Below are 25,769 nucleotides of genomic sequence, written 5' to 3'. Positions count from 1 at the left end.
ACTGAATGGCCTCTGCAGCCACCGACACAACATGATAAGCATCACTTTCCACCATAATGGCCCCTCTGGTTTATTGCCCCTGTGCACCACAGTCCTGCAAATCCTCATGCAAATCAGGACACATAAGGCCACTGTTGCAGCCGTTGGCCTTGTAGTGGAAAGGCAGAAAAAACCACAGAAACACACTGAGCTGCTTTCTCTCAGCATTTCCACTGCTCGTTTTCCGCTTCACACTGAGCTATGCATCAGGTAGGAGATACGTTGGAAGCTATTAGGAGTCTTTTCTTTTAGTCTTTGCCCTTTTATAATCACATTTCCCCCCCATTGTTATCATAAAAGACAACATTGGAAACGGCTCAGGTTTTCTGACCTTTAGTGAAGTTCAGTTCAAATCGAAGTTACAATCTGAAGTTTGATGCATGGAGCTGCCTTTGTACTCACATTCAGACTTTCTTTGTGTTATAATCCGTATAACTAAGAATAATTGGATGATAGCAAACAGATGAGGGAACAAATCAGAACTTTGTCCCTCAGACTTGTTTCATGTGCACAGAGAGAAGACGGGGAACGCTTCATGAAAATATCAAAGCTTCATTTGTGCCTCCTTCATCCCGTCCTGCCCATCTGCCAACTCCGGCTCCAGAGCTTTAGTAGGTTGTATGCCTGAACACATAACCCTGCCACAGCAATCACAACTAATCCCTCCAAAGCGCTTCACAATCCCATAAATGTTATTGTATGGATGCGTCCAGGGGCTAAAGATGGAAGTTCTAAAAATAAACCCAAATACAGCAGCAAGTGTTTTTTCCTCTCACGTACTTGGTTTTGAGATTTTACGAGATGCCTGCTGTGATTATTTTTTGGGCTTGTTTTTGTTTGTTTGTACCGTAGTGTCCATCTGCCTCAGTCCACTTCTTATTGTTTTTTCATGTGTTTATTTACCAGCTGTTGCGTTGTGTAATGCAGCTGTCTTGGCTTATGCTTCATGATTATATTGAAGTTGTTGCGCAATCAAATAAAAATGTATTGTCAGCTCCGATACAATGGAGGTGCCGATCTTTAATGTGGTATCAGAGGTTTCTGGAGCTCAGAGCGGGTATTTGAAGGTGTGACTGTGCATGACGGGGAGCACCATCGGACTCTCTGTTCAACCGGATTTTTCAGTCGTCGGCATGTTTCTGTTGGTAGTGACTGTCTGATAAACAGAGACCACCCCAGTTTCCAACACAAGTTCAAAATGTGACTTGCTGTTGTCACTTTCAGTTCCGTCACTCTTTTCCTCTGAGGCCAGCTTCTCTGTGCAGGAAAAGCCCTGCTTACGTTCTGCTGATATGATTTAAAGGATTATGTTGTGTCTTTTAGACATGCCCACAAATGTTCCCATATGCAGGCTTTAACAGATAATTCTGAAGTGACTGTGGCATCTCATAGCAGAACTCATCAGTCAGAATATGAATAACACCCACCTGTCACTCAAGGCAGCCATGTCCTTAATTATGCATGACTTTAAGCTCTAATACAATTTAAATGGACCAGTTACAGAAACATCCCCTTTGCCTAGTTGCCATTGGATTGGTAGCTGTAGAGACCAGGACAGCGGCTGTACCTGTCTGCACATGTGTATTTCTAAAGTTAGGCGTCTTATCTATCTGATCTTATCTTAACATTGGATTCTGTGCATTCTGAATTACTTTATAGCAACCTGCCTCAAGTGGCAGTTGGAGGAACTGCAGTTGTTGGCACTTAAGTCCTGGCTATATATTTTTATCCCTGTAGTTTGTTCCTTGGTGAAAACTTCCAAAGAAACTTCAGAAATATAAATCATCTAAAAATAAAAGTAGGAGAAGGTGATGCTTTGACTGTTTTCCTCCTGGTGTGCATTTGTATAAGAGCAGACATTCGGATGCTATTGTTTTCCTCGTAACCAAAGCAGTGGACCAATAAAATATCTCCCCTATTTTGATCAAGCTGCACATTAAGCGTTTCTGCTCTTGGCCGACAACGTGACGCGTTTGTGTGATTCAGGTGTCACGAGCCTCACCAGCTCACGGCCCACTTGTCTGTATATTAATGACTGTGAGAGGCTTCAGCAACACGAGAGCGGCTCTGTTTTACATGCCTAGGTCTGTTTGCATTGCTGACGTGTGATTTTCAATTATCTTCTGGTTCAACAACGTATTAGCAGTCCGTAGATTTTAAAGACGTGGACTCTGAGTGATTGTCAGTGGCCTAATCATAGTTTTCTTTGTGTGTTTTTCAGTAAAGAAAGCCAAGCTCCATGGATCGCCAGGTAAGCGCTTTCTTTCTTCACAAACTTAATTTAACATTTCCTGTATTTGTTCATCTTCATTGAGCACTGATGTTGTTCATGTGTCACATTTTTGCACAAACTTGAGAAGGAAGCTGTGCAGCTGCAGAGGAACTTAGTTTTCATGGAAGTTGTGGGATTGTTGATGTTCTTTCAGTGTTTGTGAGGTGACAACGTCTACAAGGCAAGTGTTGAGCTGTAGGTAAATTAACTTGGTGACGTGCACAGTGGTTTGGTCATGGTAGCCATATGGACAACAAACGTCCCAACAGTTCGCTTTCAAGCTTTCTGGTAAATGCTCATTTTCTTTATAGGAGGAGTTGCTGGAGATATGCCACATGCACTCGTTTTCTCAAGTAGGTTAATCACTAAAATTCTGGCAAGTCACCGAACGCAAGGGTTGATTTTTGTGTTACGTAACACCGCGTCCTTCCATGCCAGGCCGCTCACAGGTGAGCTTAGATCGGTGGCTGCTAAGTCCAAATCCCCACGCTCCCCACCGAAGCAAATCCCTCCAGTGTTCAAGCTCACGCCTACCTCTAAGCCGTGGGACATTTCTGGCGAGAGGGGACGGGAGCACTGACAGAAAGTCACCTCTGCTGATATTTTGCTCTCATTCTTAGTCCTCAGCTGACCCCTGTACAGCTAATTCCCCAGCAGGTGTCTGCATTTGTTCAGCTTGTAATTGTCTTAGTGCCTTTTTCCTGCACCTGCAGTAGGTTGGTGAGGTTTCTGCATTGTGTCTTAGTTGTCAAGTGGCTCTGCCGCTCTGAGAAATTGGATTGTGATTGTGAGGCTTTGCTGGCCTTTGCGGGGCCCTCCTCCCTCCTCTGGGCCACACATGTGACACCTGTCCCAGAGCAAACATCAGGGATCATTTGGTTCAGCCACTTGTCTCCCTTTGGTGAAGTGTAAACAGGAGTCCGTTTTTTGTTCCTCCTGGGAAGAGACGGATTTGTCTGCACTGTCCTATCAGAGATTCAGAACCTTGAATGTTAAGTTGATGCTATGAATGACTGTCTCTCAATTTATTTTGTGTATGTTATTGTAGAATGAAATGAGAGGAGCCAGTCTATCACTATCTGCTCAGTCTGCATCCACACCACATGACTTACGGCTGATATGCTCCATTATACTGCACTGTACATCATGTTTATGGTTTTTACAGTATTTCTGCTAAAATAGCACAAAGTTGGTCATGGGTGCCTGAAAGACTGTAGTTGTTAGAGTTACTATCACTATATTTGGGTGTGAGTTTTACAGGATTTCCAAAGGACAGGACACATTTATTTATCTACAGTGTGTGTGCACAATGTGTTTATTGGATGGATGGGAATTAAGAATCAGGTGTCTGCAATATGGAGAGCTGGAAGATTATTTAAGATGAAAGCAAATGTTTGTACAGGCAAGTGCGGAGGTGACAGATCAGCGTTTTGCTAGGCTCGCTCACCTGATGTAGGCGGCAGGTGTAAGCCAGCCATGGGCCATGCCCTTCCTCCTCTTCTGCTATTGACGCTACATTTTCAAAATCCCCGTCACTACAGAAAACAACGGCTTCCATGCAGCAGTGAGGATTTGGATTGTGCAGTAAGCAGCCCTACAGTTTCTTTTTTTTTTTTTACCTCCCACTGTACAAATGATCTGCTGAAACAATGATCCCTTCACACCATGGTTGCATCCCTAGCTTAGCCCCACCCAAGACAGCTGGGATAGGTTTAAAACAATACAAACAAATGAGTGTTTTCTGTTTGTTTGTCCACTCTATACCAGAGCATTGTGTTGTGTAGAGTCTGGCTGTGTGAGGCCACCATCCTGCTACGATGAGCCTGATTATGTTGATAAAGATAAAGATAACTTTATTGATCCCACAGTGGGGAAAGTTCACCGATACAACAGCTCCAAAAAAACTTGTTGTCCTACAAATGCCATCGATCGTGTATCAAAGCTTTTGTGCTCTGCTGATCCTTTCTTAACTTAAAGAAATAGGATTTTGAGGTAAGTTTCTGCATTTTATGGCCATTATGTCACCGTACCTCCCATTCTGTGAGAAGTGCAGGAAGGAAAAGGCTGGGTTGCATCTGGCCCCGCTGTTTATTCAGCTTTGAGGAATGGTGAACCAAGCAGTCCTCTTTCCTCGTGATAACTGAAACATGCTCTGCATAGGAAGACGTCACTTACTGGAAGAGGCTTCACAGTTGACATAAGGCTCGTCTGGGATGGTGTTTGCATTGTGCTTTCACCACCCTAGCAGCTGGATACCTTCTAGGACTTATTGTGGTTACGCTATGAGGTGTGCCTGGACACTGTAGAACTGAAGGTGACCGTGGATGGGCCAGCTGACTTACTTTCTACTGACTGTTAACTTTAGCTTGATAATGAGTGTTTGCTGTTGGATTTGGACATTTGGACATGTATGTGCCTGCTTAGAATCTCCTTCCCAGTTCTATTGCAAACATATCAAGTTCAGAACTCCAATGATGAAGGAGGAACTTCTCATGAGGTGGTCCAAGCAACAGTAGAAGCGTCCCGCAGCAGTTTCATGTCCTTTTGTTGCATGCAACATTGATGAGTGCTTTGAATGTGAAATGTCAGCCTTCCAACTGCCTGCCTTTTCCTGACTAATTTATTGAAAAAAAATCATCATCAGTCAATAATGAATGAAGGCTGAGGCTGAGGACTCCGGGGTGAGTGGGTGGTTCGCAAGAAGGAGCAGTGAGCGCTGCCTCAAAACATCGCTCCACAATCCACCTCATCGGATTCTTCCTCTTCACAACACACTGACCATGGAGTTGTTTACTAGGTGGCTGCAGTCGTATGTGTCCGTGTGTTAGAAACATAAGTGCCAAACCCTCACGGACTTAAAAAACTTGGTAAGTTATAGCCTAAAACAGGAGACTTACCCTTAAGTACAGATGAACACGTCTTTCATACTTTGTCAGCACTGAGCTCACTCCCTGCCTGCCACACAATTCTCCTTCACAGGAATCATCCAGAATACAACCAAATCATTTCTAGGTGCGGCTGAAACACATTTAACTATAACTGCACTTGTAGTTGATTGTTGCCTGAAATCTACTGTCTTGTTTTATCTTGAGCCTCCGTTACCAGCAGCTTTAAGCCAGAGCGTTAAAGTCTCCAGTTACTGATTAAAGCTCTAAAAACTGAAATGTGTGTATCAGAGTTACATATTTAGAAGGTTTTTAATCCATTTCAATAATCCCTTCCTGCCTTCAAATGGCTTAGATGTATTTCTTGCCTCCTTTGGAGTGTGCAGATCTATGATGTCCATACATCTCTCTTCACCCACGCTCAGTGCAGCTGGAGCACACCAGCTCACCTTCGACTTTGCTCAAACACTGTACACCATTCTGTCCTACACGGGGACAAGTTGTAATACTGGAGTTGGACATGTTGGAAATGGAAACTGGTTTTGGAGAAGAACTATGATACAGAAAGTCCTGCGGTAAGCTGGGGGGACTGGTTCCTTCTGGTTTACTACAGAGGAAACCTTCACGGTCTGAGTCTGTTTCTGACTCTGTCCTCACTACGCTGAAGCTTAAAGGTGGAGAACGTCTGCCAGGTCATCGACTGCTTGTTTCGCTCATGGTATGTCTTCCTGCATATAAAAACACATCATGGACATGTTAACAAGGCAAAACAAAAAGATTTCCACTGATTGGGTCTTTCTCGGTGCTCTGCCAGTAAACCTATACAGTATGTAATGTCAAAGGCTAGATCTTTACCCTAAATGGAGAAAGGGCTTGTCTGATAACCCCTCTGACTGCTTCACGTCGAGCTGTTTCAAAAGCCATCTTGTTCTGAACTCATCAACTACAATGCAGGCATCAGATGCTCGATAAAGAGACGTAGCAGCAATATAGAACCGTCAAGCATCTGCTCAAGTTAGGAGTCTGTATAGACATGGTCTACACATGTTTTCACATGCTGGGCCCAGTTCTGCTCACAATTAGGGAGATTCTGTTGACCTGAAGCGTTTTATCAGTGTCTGCTTTGGATAAGGTTCGGTAAAGCCTTGATTTATGCAGTTTAATCATGGCTGTGTGTGTGCGTGCTGGACCCAGACCAGAACATTGACACAGCCGGTCGTATGAACGTGTTGCTGCTCTCTATGCACTAGTAGATATCAGCAAATACAAAGGAAGACATTTTATAGGCTGTATGTACAGTATCCATTTCCTTCAACTATTATTTTTAATAATTGTATTTTATTAAGTTTTTTGGGTCAAAAATTGCTGCTGAATGGCACCATCACTGTCCAGCTCACATGTGGGAGTTTAGAGCCTTTAATAACATCTTGTCTAAAAAAAATTTTTTTAAAAATCCCAAAGATTAAAGCAAACCGTCTTGGTGTGAGTCACTTGGAACAATTTGTTTTGTGACTCAGATATATACGAAGCAGGACATCTGACAAGGGGACAGATCGTTTAGGGATTTCCGTGCTGCCATTCCTGTTGCTTATCAGGCTGCGTATACACTATTATCAATCTGTCTGCACCACATTCATAGAGGCCAATATCTCAGCCTGCCTAGTTTATCTTTGTAGGTAATATTATATCTATGTCATATGTTTACATTAAATTAAAGGTTGATGTGTTATTTGATTAAGTGATCCTCCAACAGTGATACTGGTGTTGGCTTCATAGGTCCAGTGGGGGTCCGGTACCAGGGTGCAGACATACTTTGTCAGTTATTGCTGCTTCCTCCTCAGCAGTGCACATTGCACCAACCATGCTGTAAAGGGCCCACCGCCACTAAGTGGCTCCTGTCTAATCCATACATCCTCTTCCCTTATCTCATCTCTGCTATTCATGGGAGCCGGCCCAAGTGTGGCACAAGGCTTGGCCTATCTAATTAGGGAAAGGCTTGAGCATCCCCCAGGCTCCTTTGTAATAAAGCCTGTGTTTTGTCATTACTGTTCCCTTAAAACACTAATTAAGTTTGTGTCCTGTCACTTATCGCACTTGTTGATGGACAGTGCTTTGAGCATCACGTCAGGACTTCTGCGGGTGCTTCCTGTGCAGCTTTTAGACTTGGAGCCTAAGATGTCTTTATTTATGCTGTGTGTCAGTGGAGCGTTGTACGAATCCGCCTGTGTCAACTGTTTACTGTCTTGTTGTGTCAAGAGCTGACTTATCTTGCTGCTATGTGCAAGATAAATGTTATGTATGTTGCCGGGGTAACCAGGAAAATCTTTGTTCAGTGCTGTCAGGTGATAGGTCGATAAAGGACCAGCTGACTCCTTGGTTGTGTTTCCCACAGACCACAAGGTGGATAGTGTGTGTGTGTGTAGGTGTATGTTTACTGTACTGTGTGCATGCATGGAGAACGGCAGCAGGATTTACTACATGTCAGCTGACAAATCAGCATTGAAATTTGAGGCTATGTTTGAACTGTGTTAGTGTTGTTGCTCATCACACTGTTGGTTCAGAACCTGCAGTACTGGGCCGGTAGATCAAGTAGTCTCTGATTACCGCCGTGAAAAGTTTCATCTTTGAGCACAAGTTGATTAAAAGAAAAGGTACGTCAGCTGGTGATATTTTCTGAAACACATGCAGCTGCCGGTTCCGATCACACAGAACCAAACTTATAGAATACTGTTGTCATCAAATGCTTGACCACAAGCATGAAAAAAGTTGTTTCTGTTGAGCAAATTTCTTTCAAATTAAAAATTAAAAAAAAGGTATATTATTTGATGTGGCTGTATTTTTCGTATTGACATATGGTCAGTGATGGATTGTGGAGACCAAGGTGTCCCTTAAGTGTGTCCAGATCTGTCAGGGAGTCGTACGGCACCGCTGTGATGAAGCATCTGTTGCTGTCGGCCAAAACCCATTGAAGGTCCGGAAAATGTGATAAATCATGATGTACACTGACCACAGTAGCTCATATTTAATATGATTTTACAGATCTTAAACACATTTTTCCGTCCCGTCAGTCACACTACCCACACTACACATCTTATGCATTTCATCCCTCCCCTCGTGTCCAGGTGGGGGGTCCCGTTCAGGGGGCGTCGGAGGGAGGACAACCAGCGGTGCAAAGCTGGTCAAACTGGTCAAGCGAAGCTGAGCACATCAGCAGGCACGTGTTAACGCTCCGTGGCATACCACAGGAAATGAAACGCTGGTGGTTGTGACACGGGCTGTCTAATCCCCCCCTCTGCCCCCAGCCGTCAGCCATCACCACCCAGCGCTGACAGCTGGTGCACACATTGGTTGTGGCTCTGCTGTCCGGCACCACTGGCTGAGAGGAGGCGGACTGAAGTCACTGGTGTGAATGTTGTCTGCACTCGAATCCTCAGCAGCCAGCAGAGTTCCAGTAGGGATCATTTCCTACAGACGTAGTCACCTGTCAGCTTTAACCATGGTGGAAAAAGGAGAATTCAATTCAGCCGACACCATCCCCTTTGACCCAACTGGATTTTCTGAACTGATGATATCAGGACTGACGGAGACCTTTTCTGCAGTAGTAACGGGTCAAGAGTGGCTCGCTTACATCATCAGCAGACCTGCTTCCTCACCATATGTTCAGAGTTTAAGTGAAGGACTGTACCTCGCAGTGCAGCAGAGACATGTCAGCCGCTCTGAGTCGACTGCATGCGTCGACTCTAGCTGTGATTAACGGGGTCAGTTGGCTGGCCCCGCCTGCCCGGGCTTGACTTGGCTTGACATGGTCGGTGGGGGAGGAGATTTATCTGCTTTCACTCTCACTGGTTCTCCTGATGTCTTCTTCACCCACACAAAACTGAGCAGAACTGGCCTGGTTGGTGTTGCGTGATGTGCTGCTCTGTTCTGTCCAGCAGACACCCTGCAGATTGTTATCACTGTGATGTTCCAGTGTGTCTTCTCTTCTGCTCTCTGTCTCCTATATGTGTTCATCTATATGTGTTATATGCTCTTAGTGTAACCTCACTATAATAATCTCCCTTTTCCTTTGTTTCAGATAAGTTCAACACCTACGTGACGCTGAAGGTGCAGAATGTTAAAAGCACAACTATCACGGTGCGCGGGGACCAGCCCTGCTGGGAGCAAGATTTCATGTTGTGAGTTATTAAACCTGAACACGCTGCACTGTTTTCCTTCAAAACCATGCGTTATTTATGAGAAGCAGAAGGCGGTGCATCCTTCCGGCTTGGACCCAGCAGCATGTCTGCACTGCTCCAGGAGTCACGTTTACCGTCTCAGCAAAACTGCTCAATAAAGGCTTGTATTTTTCTGTCGTTCCGACCCCAGACCTGCTCACAGCTGCTTTTAAAACTGGACGGCTCCTTCTAAGAAAGTGTCCCGTTCAGCAGCTGTTGTCCATTTCCTCCTCGTAATTCATTGGTTTAATTTCCCTGTTTTCCTTTCCCACTGAAAGGTATCTATGGTGACGAGGAAGCCAACACGTTGTTGCATGTGTGTCATTGTTTGTCTTTTGTGAACTCGCTCATTGGAACGGTGTTTGTTTTTCCAGACCTTCATCCTTCTCCCAGCCATTAACGATGCGTCAGCTCGATGCGATTCAACGTAAAACACCATCATTCATTAGCGTCTCCAGCAAACGCTCACTACCACTGGTCACACCGGCGCAGCTCAAGTCAACTCTAAAAATGACACGTGTCCATTTTCTAGCTGAGAGCCTCAGCAGCTGCTATCTAGTGAATTCTATTGCATTTTAAAATATATTCATAAATACATGTCTGAGGAAATAAGAGACTGAAGCTGACAAATGATGCTAGTCTGTGACCTGCTGACTAGCTGCTGTTGTTGCCACCAATTCATTCAGTAAAACTTCCTGCAGTTGCTCATTCAGCTGCTATTTTATTTATTTTTTATTTGAAAATGCCAAAAACCAGAGAATCTTTTGACATTTTTCATGATTGCTTGTTTGTCTTTTGGGTTAAACTTTTTGACGGTTTCGCTCATGCAGGCAGCTGCATCTTTTCCTTTTAGTGTTTCAGTGAGTAAAATAGTTTTTAAAATGAGGGTAAATGTTTGATAGTTTGGAAAACGAGCTCATTTGGTTAGAACTCGATGCTGGTGCTCCAATCGTGAGCCATTTAACTACTTATCTGAAAAAAATGACTGAACTTAAACTCTATTTGCATGTTTGTTTATTCAAGCTGTAATATTTCTTGACATATTAATCGACCCAAATATTAGTTTTAGAGGTGAAAACAGATGGATTTCGTTACCTGTGGACAGAGGCAGATTAGCCGTTTCCAGTCTTGTGCTAATCTCCGTTATCCATCGTCATACTAATTTTCATGTATCGTGGATCTAAGAGTTATATTCATCTGGAAAAGTCAATTTCCCAAACATTATCCGGTTTTCCTATTAACATAACTTGGACCAAAATGTTAAAATCAGCTTTTTTGAGTCAGATGTGTTCATAGAAGGTTCAGATCTGTCTTCATGGGTTGGATACGCTCAGCAAAAAAAAGTAAATGCAGTTTATGACACAGTTCAACCCTGATCTGTGTCTGACACACATCTATCTTATTTGCTTTGGAAATGAGCACTAGAACTGAGTTGAAGCTTTATGTGTTTGTGTGTCTGATGTGAAACGTGATCAGGAGCAGCCTTCCACATCGTGATGAGTGCTTGCTGTACCGTCAGGTGGGCATTTGCAGGTTGAATCCAGTCAGTCAGCAAACATTGCCTCCGCAGCCTAATTGTGCGTTTTGAAAAAGACACGGCTCATACACAACGAGAAAACAGAATCTAAGTCGCCGCATGAACAACACAGTCTCCCTGTTAAAATTAGCCACAGCTGGATTGTTATGCGTCGCTACAACATGTTTATTCCGGGCCGTGTTGTAGGAGCAAATGATTTAGGAAGCCTTTATCCGTGCACCTGGACCCCCTTGATACTCAGCGCCCTCCCTGCACTTCTCTCAATTATCTGCTCTCTTTGATTATCTTTTTTCTCATCTTCCTTTTGTTTGGCCTGTCGAGAGTTGCAAACTGCCACAGATGAGAATATGCAAATGCCCTTGTCATGCGGCTCCTTTCAACATTGATATGCCATTTTATTGCTGTCATCAAGCTGTTTCTGAGCCCTTTGAATAGCTGTTGAATTACAAAACAAGGCTGCAATGGATTATGACGGCTCCTGCTCAACAAAAAGGGGACGTAGCTTTTGTAACCAGGCAGTGGGCCGTGGTGACAGTAATTATGTAGAAACTGCTAATTGAATGTCGTATTGGAATTGTTTTTTATTTTATTTTTATCAGGGAGGTTCTACATAGTCCAACATTCACACCAAGTTCAAATCATTCAAATATTGCGTATATACCATGTATAATATGGCCCAGTAGTCTACGACACGTTTCAGTGATATTAACCTTTCAGCTGCTGCTCTCCGTTTCATTTTCATTTTAAGCAGATGTTTACATTCCTGATCCAACAAACCCATGAACCAAGAGGCTGTCGCTCATCCACTCATGAAGAAACCCTCACACCACGATCTATCTGCTCATCCTGTAGAATCAGTATTTTACAGAAGGGTGGTTAAAGTCAGTCTGGTCTCTGTGGACCCATAGACCCGACCCAGTGTGTCCACCAGCTCTCAAACTTCTCTGATTGTGTCTTTATAGAGAACGTCAGTCTTTCCATCATGTAAATGTCATGTATGATTTCATAGAAGTCACCTGATGTTGGAGCATCTGGTTGTAGCCACTTCTTATCGAGGCCTTCTTCCTCCCACAGGTCATGTTCTCATCAGTATTAGTCTGCTGCAGACTGAGCGTGCAGTCCAGCAGCTCCCAGACACACTGTGAAAGCACTGAATGGAATAATTATGGGAAACACACTTTCCAAACATTTATGAACTTCTCACCAAAGCCCAGAATATGTGCTAATGACTGGCTGTGGTTGAACCACACAACCTCCAACAGGTTGTACCTACGCCCTGGTGTCTGTTCTGTGCAGGTGATAAAGGATCTCATGATACTTTCCACCTGGATTCCCTCCAGCTGTGTGAATGACTAGTTTCCATTGTAATGGACAAATATTCTCCCATTCCTCTTCAGTTATTTGCTCTCCTCCTTCTCTTTCCCATTTACTTTTAACATGTTGAGTATTTGGGTTTGAGGAGACGTGAAGACTTTTATCTAATGTGGATTTTATTCCTCGTCCACTCCCGGATACACAGAACCATGTAGTCTGTCACTGCCCAGTTCCTCTGATCCCTCAGCCATCATTTCATTCAGTCGATGCTTAAATATCTACAGAAGTCTTTGTTCTCCACTTCATGGTCCTTCTTGCACATGTCAAAGCTTTTTACAATCTGTATGAAACAACAGTGAGAAGTGAGCCCTGTACTCCTCCATATTTGAATCTAACGTCTGTCCTGTTTGGCATAAAATCTGGATCATACTCACACCACCCCAGTGTCCTCTCTGCACCCTTCAGATGATGGTGGTTGATGATTTTCTGCTGTATTTTTAGTTACTTTTATCCAGGGCTTGTCTTTATCATGGAGGTTATTTATCAGTTTACTATCTGCTATTGTACTGGTGGTGCTGTAGGTTGAGTCTCCTCTATTTCCTTCCACCTTGCCCTACATCACAGAGACACACCAGTGCTCTGAGCTGTGCTGCATGACAGTCATCCCTTAAACCTGGCAGCGCCATACCCTCTTTCTCTACTGACGTCTGCATTGTTTTGTATCGTATTCTTGGTTTCTTACTCATCCAAATGTAACAGGAAATCAGCTTATCCCATTCAGTGAATTGCTGATCATTTATTTCAATTGGTAGCGTCTGGAGAAGATATAATAGGCAGAAGGAACCGCTTTAATTGAGTCAGGCCTTGAAGTCATATTGGAATTTTCTTAAAGTAAAAATCCTGATAACAGAGCTGCAAACTACACCGTTATAGTTTCAATCTTCTATCCACTGACATTTTCCATGCTGTTTATCAGTAGAGCTATTTTATTATTATTATTTTATTATTTGCCTTTTTGCTCAGTGAGATCAACCGGCTGGACCTCGGCCTTATTGTTGAGGTGTGGAACAAAGGCCTCATCTGGGACACCATGTTGGGCACCGCCTGGATTCCTCTCAAGAGCATCCCACAGTCATCAGAGGTTAGCACATACGTCCACACAAAATCAATCACCAGTCCATCCTCAATCCATACACGGGTTTCTCATGAGTCAAGTCAGTGCTATTTACGCACCCAGAGTGCTTTCTAGTACAGAAATAAGGTGCACGTTACAGACAGAACGAGGACAGAGGTTACAAAATGCAAACTATGGGGGAGAGAACACACACAGTCGTACGCCGGAAGTGGCATACAAAGAAGATTTAGTATGAACACACATTAGACATGTACATGGACAGGACAGCCACGTTCTGAGATAGTGGTAGGATGCAAAAGATGTAAAACTTTAAAATGAAAAGTCAAAAGAAAAGTAAAAGAGGAAGAGCAAAATCAGACAGCTTTAAAAAACAACGACACAAAACAGCCGTAGAATGTGGAAAAAACAAGAGGAGGGAATGAGGGTGTAAATTTGATTTAAAATTGCCAAAAGTGAGTCAGAAACAGGACAGTATTCAGAAATGACACATCTGCAGATTTGTAGTTACCGTTTGACTTGACTGTCCAGCAAAATGAATCAGAGGACTAATAAAGCGACTTGACATCCTGTACAGTCTATAGAAGGGCAAACACAAATGTGTAGATAAATGTACATGTACACATTGAATTGCAGGAGGGCTCAGGTGAGTGGATATTCCTGGATGCTGAGGTCCTGATGAAAGAAGACGAGATATGCGGCACCAAGAACCCGACGCCTCATCGAGTCCTGCTGGATACTCGCTTTGAGCTGCCTTTTGGTGAGATGTCAGTCAGAAAATCTTCAGTGCACGGTAGATTTCGAGTAAACTTACGATCGATAAACCGCACTTCTGAAAAGTTCAAGTGCTTATGCAAGATGTTTTGCTGTCGCTTCAGTGGGTGCATTAGTGACGTAGAGAGCACATCGGTGAACCTGGCCACCTTAGAGCAAATCAAACTCTCATCCGCTGAGTTACACAAGGGCTACAGTGGTTCCTTGTGAAATGTCGGCAGTGGGTTTGCACAGGAAGAGATGTCCAGCCTGGGGCACTGTAAGAAACTGGTGTCATCCTGGTGTTCTCTGACCTTATGTAAGAATACTGGACCTGGCTTGAATAGAAACTATATGAACCATGTGAACAGTCTACACGAGAAGGGTGAAGGGGCCGATTGCAGAGAAGGCTTCCTTTATTGTACAGCTGATGATGGGAAACTGTTGTTGGATACTTACCTCACTGTCTGCTATTCTCTATCTAGGTGCACTGGGAAGTGTCCGTCCACCATACATTGAGGGCGCTGACTCATCAATGGCAGATCTTTCTTTATTAACTTAGCTTATTTGGTCCTTCCCCAGTTGTCCCATAGCAGCAACAGGAATAATAATGAACCATTAGAAATGCTTTAATATATTATGCACCTGAAAAAAAAGAAAGTATGACCATGAGTTTAGGTCCAGTTGCACTTTTTCACAACCATCTGGTATCGGCCACAGCAACATTAAAATGCGTGTCGTGAAAGCTGCGTTTATAATTCTTCTGGATGCAGAAAATGCCCACATTGAGCTGATACGTCACCTTAAACAATGATAGTGACTGATACAGCCAGCAGGCATGGAGCAACATTCGCTTGGTGTCTTCGGTAAATCATGAATATAGATTTAATCTTCTATCTGCCATGTGGTGCTAGCCATGTAGCACAAATACATGAATTTGCCAGTTTAATATATAATCAGCAGGTTTTCTATACAAAAGTCCCATTCACAGCTACCAGGATGAGTTCATTCATGCAAAGAATCTTATTTGTTTCAGTGCTCTTCTAGACTGGGAGGTGAAAACGTCCCTCTGTGTTTGTAGCCTGAGCTCCACTTAGACTGTTCACATTGCCAGACGCTGTGCATGTACGACCTAAGCCTTGTGATCCAAAGCATCAGAGTTGAAACAGGGTGTCTGCTGTCTGCCGAGTAAGAAACAGAGAGCCTCTCTCTCTGTTTTCAGACGAGACCTTTCATGGTTGCAGGAGCCCATCGTGACTGTGGGCCACCAAAGCCGCTCATTAAAGCCGTGGGTCGGCGTGTCTTTGAAGCCCTGGCCTTTGTGCATGTGGCCTTTAATGTGCATCTGGCTGCTGTACAGCACAAACCCCCTTAACAGTGGGACCAGCGAGAGAGCCTGATGTGATGCAGAATGGTAGCTGGTTAACCCCGACAGGAAAAGGTTTTACTGTGAGTCCTGTTCATGGACCTACAGCTTGTAACGGAATTATTTTGTTTGTTCTGGTGTTGTCTGACAACTTTCAGTTCTTAATTCTTAAGCAGCTCATGAGAAATGATATCCTTGTTACATAGTGGAATATGACTCATGATGTGTGTGATGGATGCATATTTTCATACCAGATATCCCAGATGATGAGGCGCAGTATTGGACCGGCAAGCTGGAGCGCATCAACACCATGGGACTGCATGATGAGGTAAAGGCAGGTTCAGAAAGTCAACTTTTGAAGATATGTTTGAATGAGGAATACCAGCAGGCTTTCATATCACCTGTTTAGCGCTTGTTGTGCTCATGACGCTTACCTGTGACGTGTGCTTCTGTTGTTAGAGCTCATGGACTACTCAGTAATGATGACAATGGAAAACAAGCTTGACTCTTGATGCCTGCTGTGTTTTTTCTCTCTCTTCTCTGTGGTACCTTCTTCAGGATGACGCTCAGAGCCGCCCGCTGCCATTTGCAGCTTCCCAGTGCTGTGAGTGTGCATGCACATACTGTTCTCCTTTCGTCCTCTAGATGGAGCCAATGCTCCACCCCCTAGCCCTCAGACTTATTTATTTTCACCTCTTTGGAGGTTTAAGAGTTGAAAGTGAAGGAATGTATTCTTTAGAGTAAGTCTGTCTGTGATCTTGCATCCTACCAGAGAGCCTGTATGTATGTAAATCTAATTCTCGCTGCTGTGGCAGCGTATGAGGATGTTTTCTGCTCCACTGATGGGCTCCCTTCATTCTCCCACTAGTACACATTCACACTTTTTTGTTCGTTCGTTTGTTTGCACAAACCCTGCCTCCTCTGACTTACCTCTCACTGTAACATGTGCACTTTCACCAGGCAACTATTTCGGATGGGCCGACCCACTGAGTATGTAACACACTTTAATGAAGTTGTGCCCCGGCCAACCCCTCCGTCCCCTCTGCATGTCATAACCACCCATAATCCCCAATAACGTGTCATCTATGGAGTTCCCCTGCGTTTTATTCACATTATTTCATGCCAACACTTGAGTTTCCTCACCGTTTTCCTTGATTCCTCGTTGGCCGTCCTATTGTGCTCTTCCTGTCTTCTGACCCTTTACAGTGTGCTTTGTGCCGATGTCAGATAATTTTTATAAAACAGTATAATTATTCTTTACAGGCTTGGTTTAGCACACATTCTAGAGAAAAGCCAGGGAAACTCATCAATACACCTTTTTTCTTCTCACTCTGAAACTGAAAACAAATTAAGTCAGTAATAATACTGAGATCAATCATTTTTTAAGAGGGTTCATAGAATTATTCCTGAAAGGCTGGTGACCCATAGAGCCCCAATCAAACCCTGAAGATTGTGAACTGCAGTTTCATCATGGGGATGACAGGTGGCAGTCTTCACTAAACAATATTTGTCACTTTCACATTTTTCTGTCTGTCCAGACAGTTCATCGCTCAGCCTCTCGCTTTATCGCTCAGAAAAGACAAACCCAGCTCACCTGTCCAGGACCTGGGCAGACCCTGCAGACCTGCCTCATGGTCCACTCTAGAAAAGCTTTCCAAGATAACTCTTGGGATCGGCAAGGTCACTTTAAAAAAAAAAAAAAAGGTTTATTTCAGTATTTTGAAATAAATTTAATAAAATGATTCTCGGTAATGGATCCATCTGCTGATACAAATCAGTCGCCTTCCATGTAATGCTAGAGCCTGCATACATGAGGACTATGGGGCCCTGATTTCATAGCTCTGCAATGACCAGTGCAAGCAGTGTTTTGGTGTTGTGGTGTTTTCATGACCTTAAAATTCAGTGTGTGCTGCAGAAGTGTGAGCTTCATTTAAGTGAAGCAGCAGAAGACAAATTGTTAGTATTTTGGTGGAAAACGTGACTTTGTGCCGCAAATAAAAGACACAGTTTCAGAAAGGACCATTCATGTGCTTAAAGCATGAGGACACTGGATTTCTCTGTAGATTAAAATGAGTGACTGAGAGTTTCTGCTCTGTACTCCAGGACAAGGTTCACTTCAGATGACTAAATCGCTGCAGTCTTCTGAGGCAGATTTGTCAATAGATTTACAAGCTATGATTTGAGAAGGGCTGCGCCACAGTGGAGTAGGTTTATGCGTGTCCTGACACTAGGCTTACCTGGATAACTCACCTGCAGATGACAGCAGGCTGCTACATGGTGACCTCTAACAGTTCTACAGGTCACCAGTCACTTGTTCTGCTTCGTGATGAGGAAGATGTTGGATTACAGCAGCATGTCTCTGTCACCTTTGTTTCGTCTTTTCTGACTTTCTTTTTACTACAAGTGGTTTATTTTTAAAATGCATAAATTGGCAAAATCAGTGCATCATCATATACTCATTTACGATGAGAATTTAAGGTGTAATAAACTGTAAACTCGAACATTTCCTATAATTACTGTAGTTAATGTGCAGATGTCATTAAAAACAGACACGTTATCGACCTGTGGCTGCAGATTTGTGTTGCTGTGTGTTCAGACCATGCAGCTCTGCTCTATGCAGACAACGATGCTCAGACTGTATCCGTTGAACACCTCCCAGTGTCTATTCCACATTTTGCCCTTTTGCCCTTGCGTCTCGCTGCAGGTGCACTTGGAGACACCCACACAGTCTCTGTGCCAGGACTTGTCATTGCATTGTTAAAATAGGACCCTTGGAAGCTCCCTTCTGGCCTCGTTTGTTTATTTCTTCAACTCTTCTGTCCAGATGAGGAAAATTCAAACTAACTCAGCAAGATTTTTTTTTAAAATGCTTGCTGTCATAGAAAACATACGCAGCACTAGCTTGCTCCAAGTGTCAGGAAAGACAGTTTATCCAGCTTGTCCTGTCGCCTGCTACAGCGTTGGATGACCAGGACAGCGCAGTGGAGGACCGGGATAGCGACTACCGCAGTGAGACCAGCAACAGTTTGCCTCCACGTTACCACACGACAGCTCAGCCCAACTCGTCCATGCACCAGTACCCCATGGGGCCGCGGGCACAGCATCACCAAGACAGCTGCAGAGACTCTGACCACAGCTTTGACCTGGACTACAGGGACCAGAGAGGACCCAGGTAGACGGAGCACATCCAGAGTCACACATCAACACTCTCACTGATTCAGTCAGTCTTGATCAAAGCCTCACTTCCTCACAGTTACGCACATTTATCCGGTGCAGCCAGAGAGCGTAGTCCCACTGCAACAGCCACTGTGAGTTGGTGCTTTCAAATGCAGCACAATAGCCACGCCTGGCGAATGTTTTCACACACGAATGGGACAAAAGATGATCATTTTTTCTTCATATGATGGAGCTAAATGATATATTTGGCCTCAAATCTGAGTTAAATCAACACATTTGTACTTTCAGCACAGTGTAAAAAAACAAAAAACAAAAAACAGTCACGCTGTGTTTGTTTGTTTGTTTGTTTTAACCAGTTAAGTTAAAAAGCAGCAAATTCCACTTAATTGAAATAATAAATTCACTTGTTTGTCCAATGTCTATTATTTTATCATTTGAAAATATGTATATATATCTAGAGCTGACAATAGGACTAAGATTAGTTTTTGTTTTACCGAGAAGGAAGTGGCTATTTTAACTGTTGTGCTCCTGATTTTATAGCCTGAAAAACAGTTTGTTTGACCAAGGATCCAACATTGTTAAAGCGTTGTTGCACAAGATATCAGGTGACATTATTGAGGTGGTCCTCTTTACATTGGGAGGGACATCAGACTTGTTGGTTTTGTGTGACTGAAGTCAGCTTGTTGTTGAGGTGGCCAGCGATGAGAGTATGTGGGGATTAAATAATTAGAATATCATCGGACGGCACCAACAATATCCCTGCTACAAATATAACACATTTTCTTTATTGTAATGATTATGACTACACCATATTTGCTCCATAAGACTTTATTCTTGTGCACTCGTCACAGAATGCATGCACACCAGTGAGACCGCTACAGATCTGCCTGTTGCCTGATAGGACGCTGATCCGGATAATTCTACATCAGAAACAAAAATGGGAATACAGCCAGGAAAAGCTCATTGTTCTTGTTTCCTTTTGTCTTGAGGGTCTGTTGTGTTGGTTCAAACTCCTGGTAGTTTCAAAGGCTCTGAACTAGGCTTTAGCCCTATCACAGAGGAATCCCTCTGCCACACCTCTGTAGGGAGACGCTCAGTGACCGACATTCTCCTGTTCTTTGGTGATTAAAACTCCTTCACCAGGCACCATATGGCGGTGATTTGCCATGTGTTTCTCATGAACACTGTTGTAGACTCAGTGTTGAAGTGCTGATAAGTGTGACTGTTGCTGTGAGGATTTACAAAGATCTAAAATCACTAAGGCACATGCACACAATCCCACACTTGCATACAGATACAGTCTTACAGGCCAAACTGCTGAAATGTGTCAGGTATGTTTTAGTTTTTTTTAAAGGCAGCTGTCTTAAAGGCAGCTTAGCTCTGTTAATCTGTCGTCAAAGCTAAATATTTGTTAACCTCTAATCTCCGTTAAGAGCGCTGTAACGTTGTCCCAACAGTGATCATGTAGCTGAAAAGCACAATTGTTTGTTTGCATTTGCATGAATCTATGCATGTCTTAATTTCTCCATTGTTTTTGTATTGTTTAACTTCCTATTGTTTGCATTTTTTCTTTTTATTTGCTTTTTTCTCTGTCCCTATATCCATTCCCATCCCCTTGTTAAATCTATTCTTTACCCACATAAGATCTTTAAACCAGAAAGGAAGAGTCAGAATTATACCCGTAGATTCTGGCATGGGGGTCGAGGATTGGGAAAACAAATACAAACGGTTGAGCAAGCCTCAGCTGAGAGACTTCTTAGATGATGAGGAAGACAGTGTTATCTTTCGAATGGGAAGACCCTACCCCGAGCCATCGGCCACACCTATCCGTCAAAATACGAAACGTAGTGGTTTTCTGCCTGCCCCCTACCCCGAGGGCTATGACACTATCGATCGACGGCGAAAGAAAAAGATTACGGACCCAGGAGTGTTCCTCAGCACAGAGGCAGACAAGTACAGAGAAGAGACTTTTCCCTCTGACCTTGCAGTCCTCCGTGAAAAGAGAGGAGAGCTGTTTATGCGGCAGGTAGCAGAGATGCAGGAAGAGGAGGAACGCATGACATCGTGCCTCAGGCCATACAAGAACGGGCTTCTCTACAAGACGAGGATGTGGGCTAAAACCGAGCTGGACAACACTTTGGAGAATTATGTGGCATACAAAAAAGAGCAAGATGCTAGAATGAGGGCACGCTTTGATTTTGAATTTGAGAGTTCCCAGGATCTGCACTATCCCACAGAAGCAGAGGAGGACATCGATGGCATTGCCTTTATGGGCGAGGACTTTCACTCAGAGAACACAACGCATTACAAAGACAGATATTCGTTCTCTTATGAGGGCCACGTAGACAATTCTCAGGGCCTTCGGGAGAAAAAGAGTGCAAAGTCTAAAACTGGAGGTTGGGTTTCAGAAGCGATGCTCTCTCCAGTAGAAGAACCAAGTGATGAATATGTAGATCCTATGGATGAGCTCCAGTGTCTAGTTGAAACGGTTTCCGAATATCTCGCTGAAAAAGAAGAGGAAATTAGCAAATATGGTTCCCTTCCGAAATCAAGCAAATCTAGACTGTCTTCTCAGGGTAGCATTAGAACAGACTCTTTTGGAGAGGACCAAAATACAACATCAAAGGATCCTAGAGGAGAGTCCCAATCACACACTCCTTCTGATCAGGGTATTTCAGGAGTAAAAAATGCCATGAGCTCATTGTTTAGCTCTCTCTCTGACAAAGTTGGAGGAGGCCCCAAACCGCCTGCCCCACCTCCACAAGCACCACCTGCACAACCAACGCAATCCGGACTAACAAAACTGTTTTCCTTCATTCCGAAATCAAATAGCACAGCTCCAGTAGCTGTTGTGTCTCCTGTGGAATCTTCTCCTGAAAAGTCCTTCAGTTCTTTGCCTTCTCAGCCACCACATGATGCCAAAACACATTATCCAGAAACAAAAACACAAACGAGTACAAAAGAACATGTACCCGAGTATGTCAGCAAACCTCAAAGTGCTCCAGGAAATTCAGTTTTGGGAAAATTGAATCCTTTAAAGCTTTTTTCAGGAGGAGACAATGTGAGCACAGTTGAATACAAACAGGCGTCAGAGTCCACATATTCTCTAGAGCATACTCAGTGGGATGGCAAATGTGCTCCCCAAGATAAACAGCCAGTGACAGCAGAAGGATTCAGAAAGGCAGAAAAATTAAGGAGTTCCTCACAAGAAAAATATATGGGACACAATCATGCTGAAAATTTATACGAGAGACAAAATCCACCAATTTATAAACAAGAAAATGTGCCTGTAGCAGGGTCAGAAAGGTCGACAAGCCAAACGCAGTCTGCAAACGCTGGATTCTTTCATCCATTTAGGAAGTCATTAAGTTCACTGATCACACCTGCTGCCCCTGTTCCACCTCAGGGACCCCCTCCTGTGGCAGTTTATCCAGTGTTTAGAACCACAGAGGAGCCCCAGTTAGACAAACCAGTGGTGGACCCATCATTGACTGGTAAAATTAACCTGCCTTTCCTCTCCTCAGAAAATGTCTCCACTCAGCAGCGTCCCAAAGCAGAGGGAGGCGTGCTTTCTGGCTTTTTAAAGTTTGCCTCTAGTGAAGACGTTAGCGCTTCCATGAAATCACAGAATCCTCAGCACGCATCATCCTCAACCTCCGCCACCTTTACACAGAGTCCTGCGGCGCCCCAAGAAAACACTGAGAAAGGATGGTTCTCCAGCATATTCAACCCTGCCTCTGCTTCCTCTGGTTCCAACCAGAACATTCTCAGTAATCAGCAGTTCCAGAGCAGAGTGCCACCTGGCTCACATGTGCAACATACAGCCAATCAAAAACCAACAGCAGCCTCTCATGGAATGCAGCAACAAATTCCCAATCAGCCTGAATCCCAGAGTTTTTTGACAGGCATTTTTAAAGGAAGCTCAGCTGATGACGTCGCTCACATGGGCTCTAATCAGCCTAAACAAGGAGGGCTTCTTTCTGGACTTCTAAAATTTGGCTCCGCTAGTGACCTGTCTGGCAGTTCGCCACAGCAGGCTCCTCATAACAATCAGCCACCCAAGAGCACTAATCAGTCACAGTTTCCTCATCACCCTCCCCAGCAGCAAAGTTCTGCAGCTCCACAGGTGGGGGGCCTTCTCTCAGGGATATTGAAATTTTCATCAACAGAAAACATACAGCAAAATGTACAACCTTCCGAGGCTCAGAGGCAGAGGAACATCCCTGGCAACTCCTCACGTCAGCAGCAGATTTCAGATGAAATGCAGCCTCAGCAAAAAGGGCTATTGTCTGGCTTGCTTAAATTGGGATCCTCTGAGAGTACTTCAAGCAGTCAAACAGTTCACCAACAAAGCCGCGTTCAATATAATCAACAAGATTTTAACCAGCAGAACACTCAAGGCCCAAATCGAGGTCCACAGCTCGGGGACAGAACCTTGAATCAGCAAGTTGTCCAACAGGAGACAAGTAAACCAGGCTTTATTCGACAACAAACGGTTCCACTTCGGGGACCACTGTCTCAACAAGGTGGCCTTTTATCTGGTCTTTTTAAATTTGCATCAGCAGACAACGTAAACAATCAAAATCAAGCGTCAACTCAGCATCACGAAATTACCCCAAGTAAAGCCAGCCACGAGCAAACGACGCCAAAGAATGTTCCAATTTCCAACCAAAATCAACCACAAAGTGGCACAACTCAGAAATCAACTCAAGCTAGTGGTCTTTTTTCAGGACTTTTTAAATCCCCCTCAGAAAATGTGGCTCAACAACAGCAGCCCGAAAACATCCAGGAGACTCAACAACAAATCAAAGTGCCATGCAGCCAGACTGGTCCTACACAAGTGGAGACATCAAATCAATCTGGGGTCATCTCTGGGTTGTTTAACAAATTAACAAAATCGCCTGAAAACATTGAAACAGCCTGTCAGACATCAACAGCTCAATCGCCACGACAAAGAGCCAACATCTCCACAGTCCCAGTGAAAACCCCACTACAAAAACAGTCACATACAAACATAGCACAACATCCGTCGCAAGAACGTGCCGAGAAAGAGAAGAGGATTCCACAGACTGTCCAGCAAGGCTTTTTGTCTGGATTGTTTAACAAAAATTTACCTGAGGATTCTTGCAGTAATCAAGGACAAATGCATGGTCAAACTACAGAACAGCAGATGCCCTCATCTAGAGATTTACATTCAGGCATGTTGAAAAGTGCCACCTCGGACTTCGGAAGGGAAAGCCTGCGGAGAGTTGTGCCAGGACAGAGTAGACATGCTTTGATCAGTGCACCTGTCTCAGTTGATACTGAGAGTTTAGACTTACGAACATCGGCTACTTTTGCGAGATCTCTTCAGAGTCAGGCAACATACTCCTCCATTAGCACGGGTAATTTATCTCAGTTGTACTACTCCAGTTTGTCTGCTCACCCAATAGCTTATAGTACAGGAAATATTAATTCCCTTTTACAAAGCCATACATCTTCTTCAATACTGAACATGCAGCCATATTCTGGTGGAAGCCCTCCTTCTTTGTATGGAGCTGCAGGCCCAAACCTTTATGAAGGCCAGTCATCCTCATTTCAAATAAGTCCCTCTTATGATGAAAACCAATGGATCCGTGAAAGCGCTCTTTGGCAACAGTTTCAGAATGAGTCACTGAATTACCAGGTCCAGGGAGAAGATCAAAGGTATGGACAAAACTGTGAAAGTGCATCATTACCACCCTCTGCTCTTCACTGCAGCTCCCTAAATATAAATCAGCCAATTAACCCCACACCCTGGGCAGGTGTTTGCCACCAAGAGCAAACTGAGCCATATTATGTTGAAGGACACAGGAATCCTGATCCATATCCCAAGAGGAAGTTATGGAACAGTTATGAAGACTTGGGAAATATTGCGTATTCACCTAATGAGGAAGGAGTGTTGAACTTAACTACTAAACAAAGTAATGCCAAATTTGGAAAATGGCATTCATTTAATGATGGTAGCACTTACAGTTTGAATGGCGTTTCATATCATGAAGGTTATTATGAGGAGACTGCACCAAGCCTATCTTATTCAGCTAACTGGCAATACGGTACGAATAATGCAGACCAACAAATATATACTTATACTGATGACATGGTGCATCAGAGTCAGTTTAATTTGAACCGACCAATAGACTCAAGCTATCATCGAAGTACCAATACTGAGATGGAAGACTCCCGGTACCTTGAAGACACTGAGTGGTATCAACAGTGGCTAGCACTTCTAGAGCAAGGAATGTGGTGGCCAGCAGAAGATGGTGACTGTGGCTATTTTGTTTACACAGATCATGAGTACATCTATGCTTTGCTTACCGATGCAGCAGGTGATTATGTGTATGCATGTGCCCCTGAAGGCGAAGCTTGGGGAGGTGGACAGAAATTAGATGGTCTTCCAAGTGCTTGGTTGCACAATGAAATGGTTTTAGTCTGTGGCTTCAAGATTCCACTTTACAATGAGGATGAGCTTCTTTGGCTTCCTGGTCAAGAGCACAGTGATTCTCAACTTCTCAATGCCCCCTTGGATTTGTCTGCTGCCTATAGAAAAGGAAATCAGATCATGAATTTAAATCTTGAGCAGTTCACTCAAATGTTTGAAAATTCATTTCTGTCACAAGGGCAACAAGATGTGGATTTCACATCTTACAGATTAAACAAAGTCAGAATGGATCCTAGACAGTCTAGTTACATCTATGACGATATCATTGACCTTTCATGTCGTAACAAAGATCAAATTGGCCCTCATTGGAACAGTCAGGAAATGAAGTCCTTTCTTGCTCAAAAGGTTGCTGTTTCGTTGAACTCTACTCCGACTGCAAATTCAAATCAACAGCTACTTTACAACTGTTACCAACCTAGCCAGCGTCGTCGATCTTCTACCGCTGTTACAGTAAAACATGTAGATGATGTATCAGAGGAAGAGTGGAGAAAAAGAGTGTCTCCAGGAGAAGAACAACCTAATCGCCAAGTCAAAAAGATTTCTTCCCTTATATCCTCATTTGTCGGCAAAGCGTCACAGGTGGAATTAACCAAAACTAGCACTTCCCCCTCTGAGCAAGC

The 25,769-nt window shown here is 43.7% G+C and overlaps 1 protein-coding gene across 1 annotated transcript in view; it reads left to right on the top strand.

Annotated features, from left to right (window-relative positions):
• Nucleotides 1–25,769, top strand: part of LOC103364851 (protein unc-13 homolog B) — a 64,808-nt gene that overhangs the window by 5,743 nt on the left and 33,296 nt on the right. The window contains exons 2-8 of the mRNA XM_008292120.1: nucleotides 2,261–2,290; nucleotides 9,272–9,371; nucleotides 13,285–13,402; nucleotides 14,030–14,153; nucleotides 15,767–15,840; nucleotides 16,071–16,116; nucleotides 18,471–18,684. Coding sequence (XP_008290342.1) covers nucleotides 2,261–2,290; nucleotides 9,272–9,371; nucleotides 13,285–13,402; nucleotides 14,030–14,153; nucleotides 15,767–15,840; nucleotides 16,071–16,116; nucleotides 18,471–18,684 — 706 coding nt within the window. The remainder of the gene's footprint in view (nucleotides 1–2,260; nucleotides 2,291–9,271; nucleotides 9,372–13,284; nucleotides 13,403–14,029; nucleotides 14,154–15,766; nucleotides 15,841–16,070; nucleotides 16,117–18,470; nucleotides 18,685–25,769) is intronic.

Source organism: Stegastes partitus, unplaced genomic scaffold, assembly GCF_000690725.1.
Source record: "Stegastes partitus isolate 25-593 unplaced genomic scaffold, Stegastes_partitus-1.0.2 Scaffold786, whole genome shotgun sequence".
NCBI lineage: Eukaryota > Metazoa > Chordata > Actinopteri > Pomacentridae > Stegastes > Stegastes partitus.
This window is presented reverse-complemented; position numbering and strand designations above follow the sequence as displayed.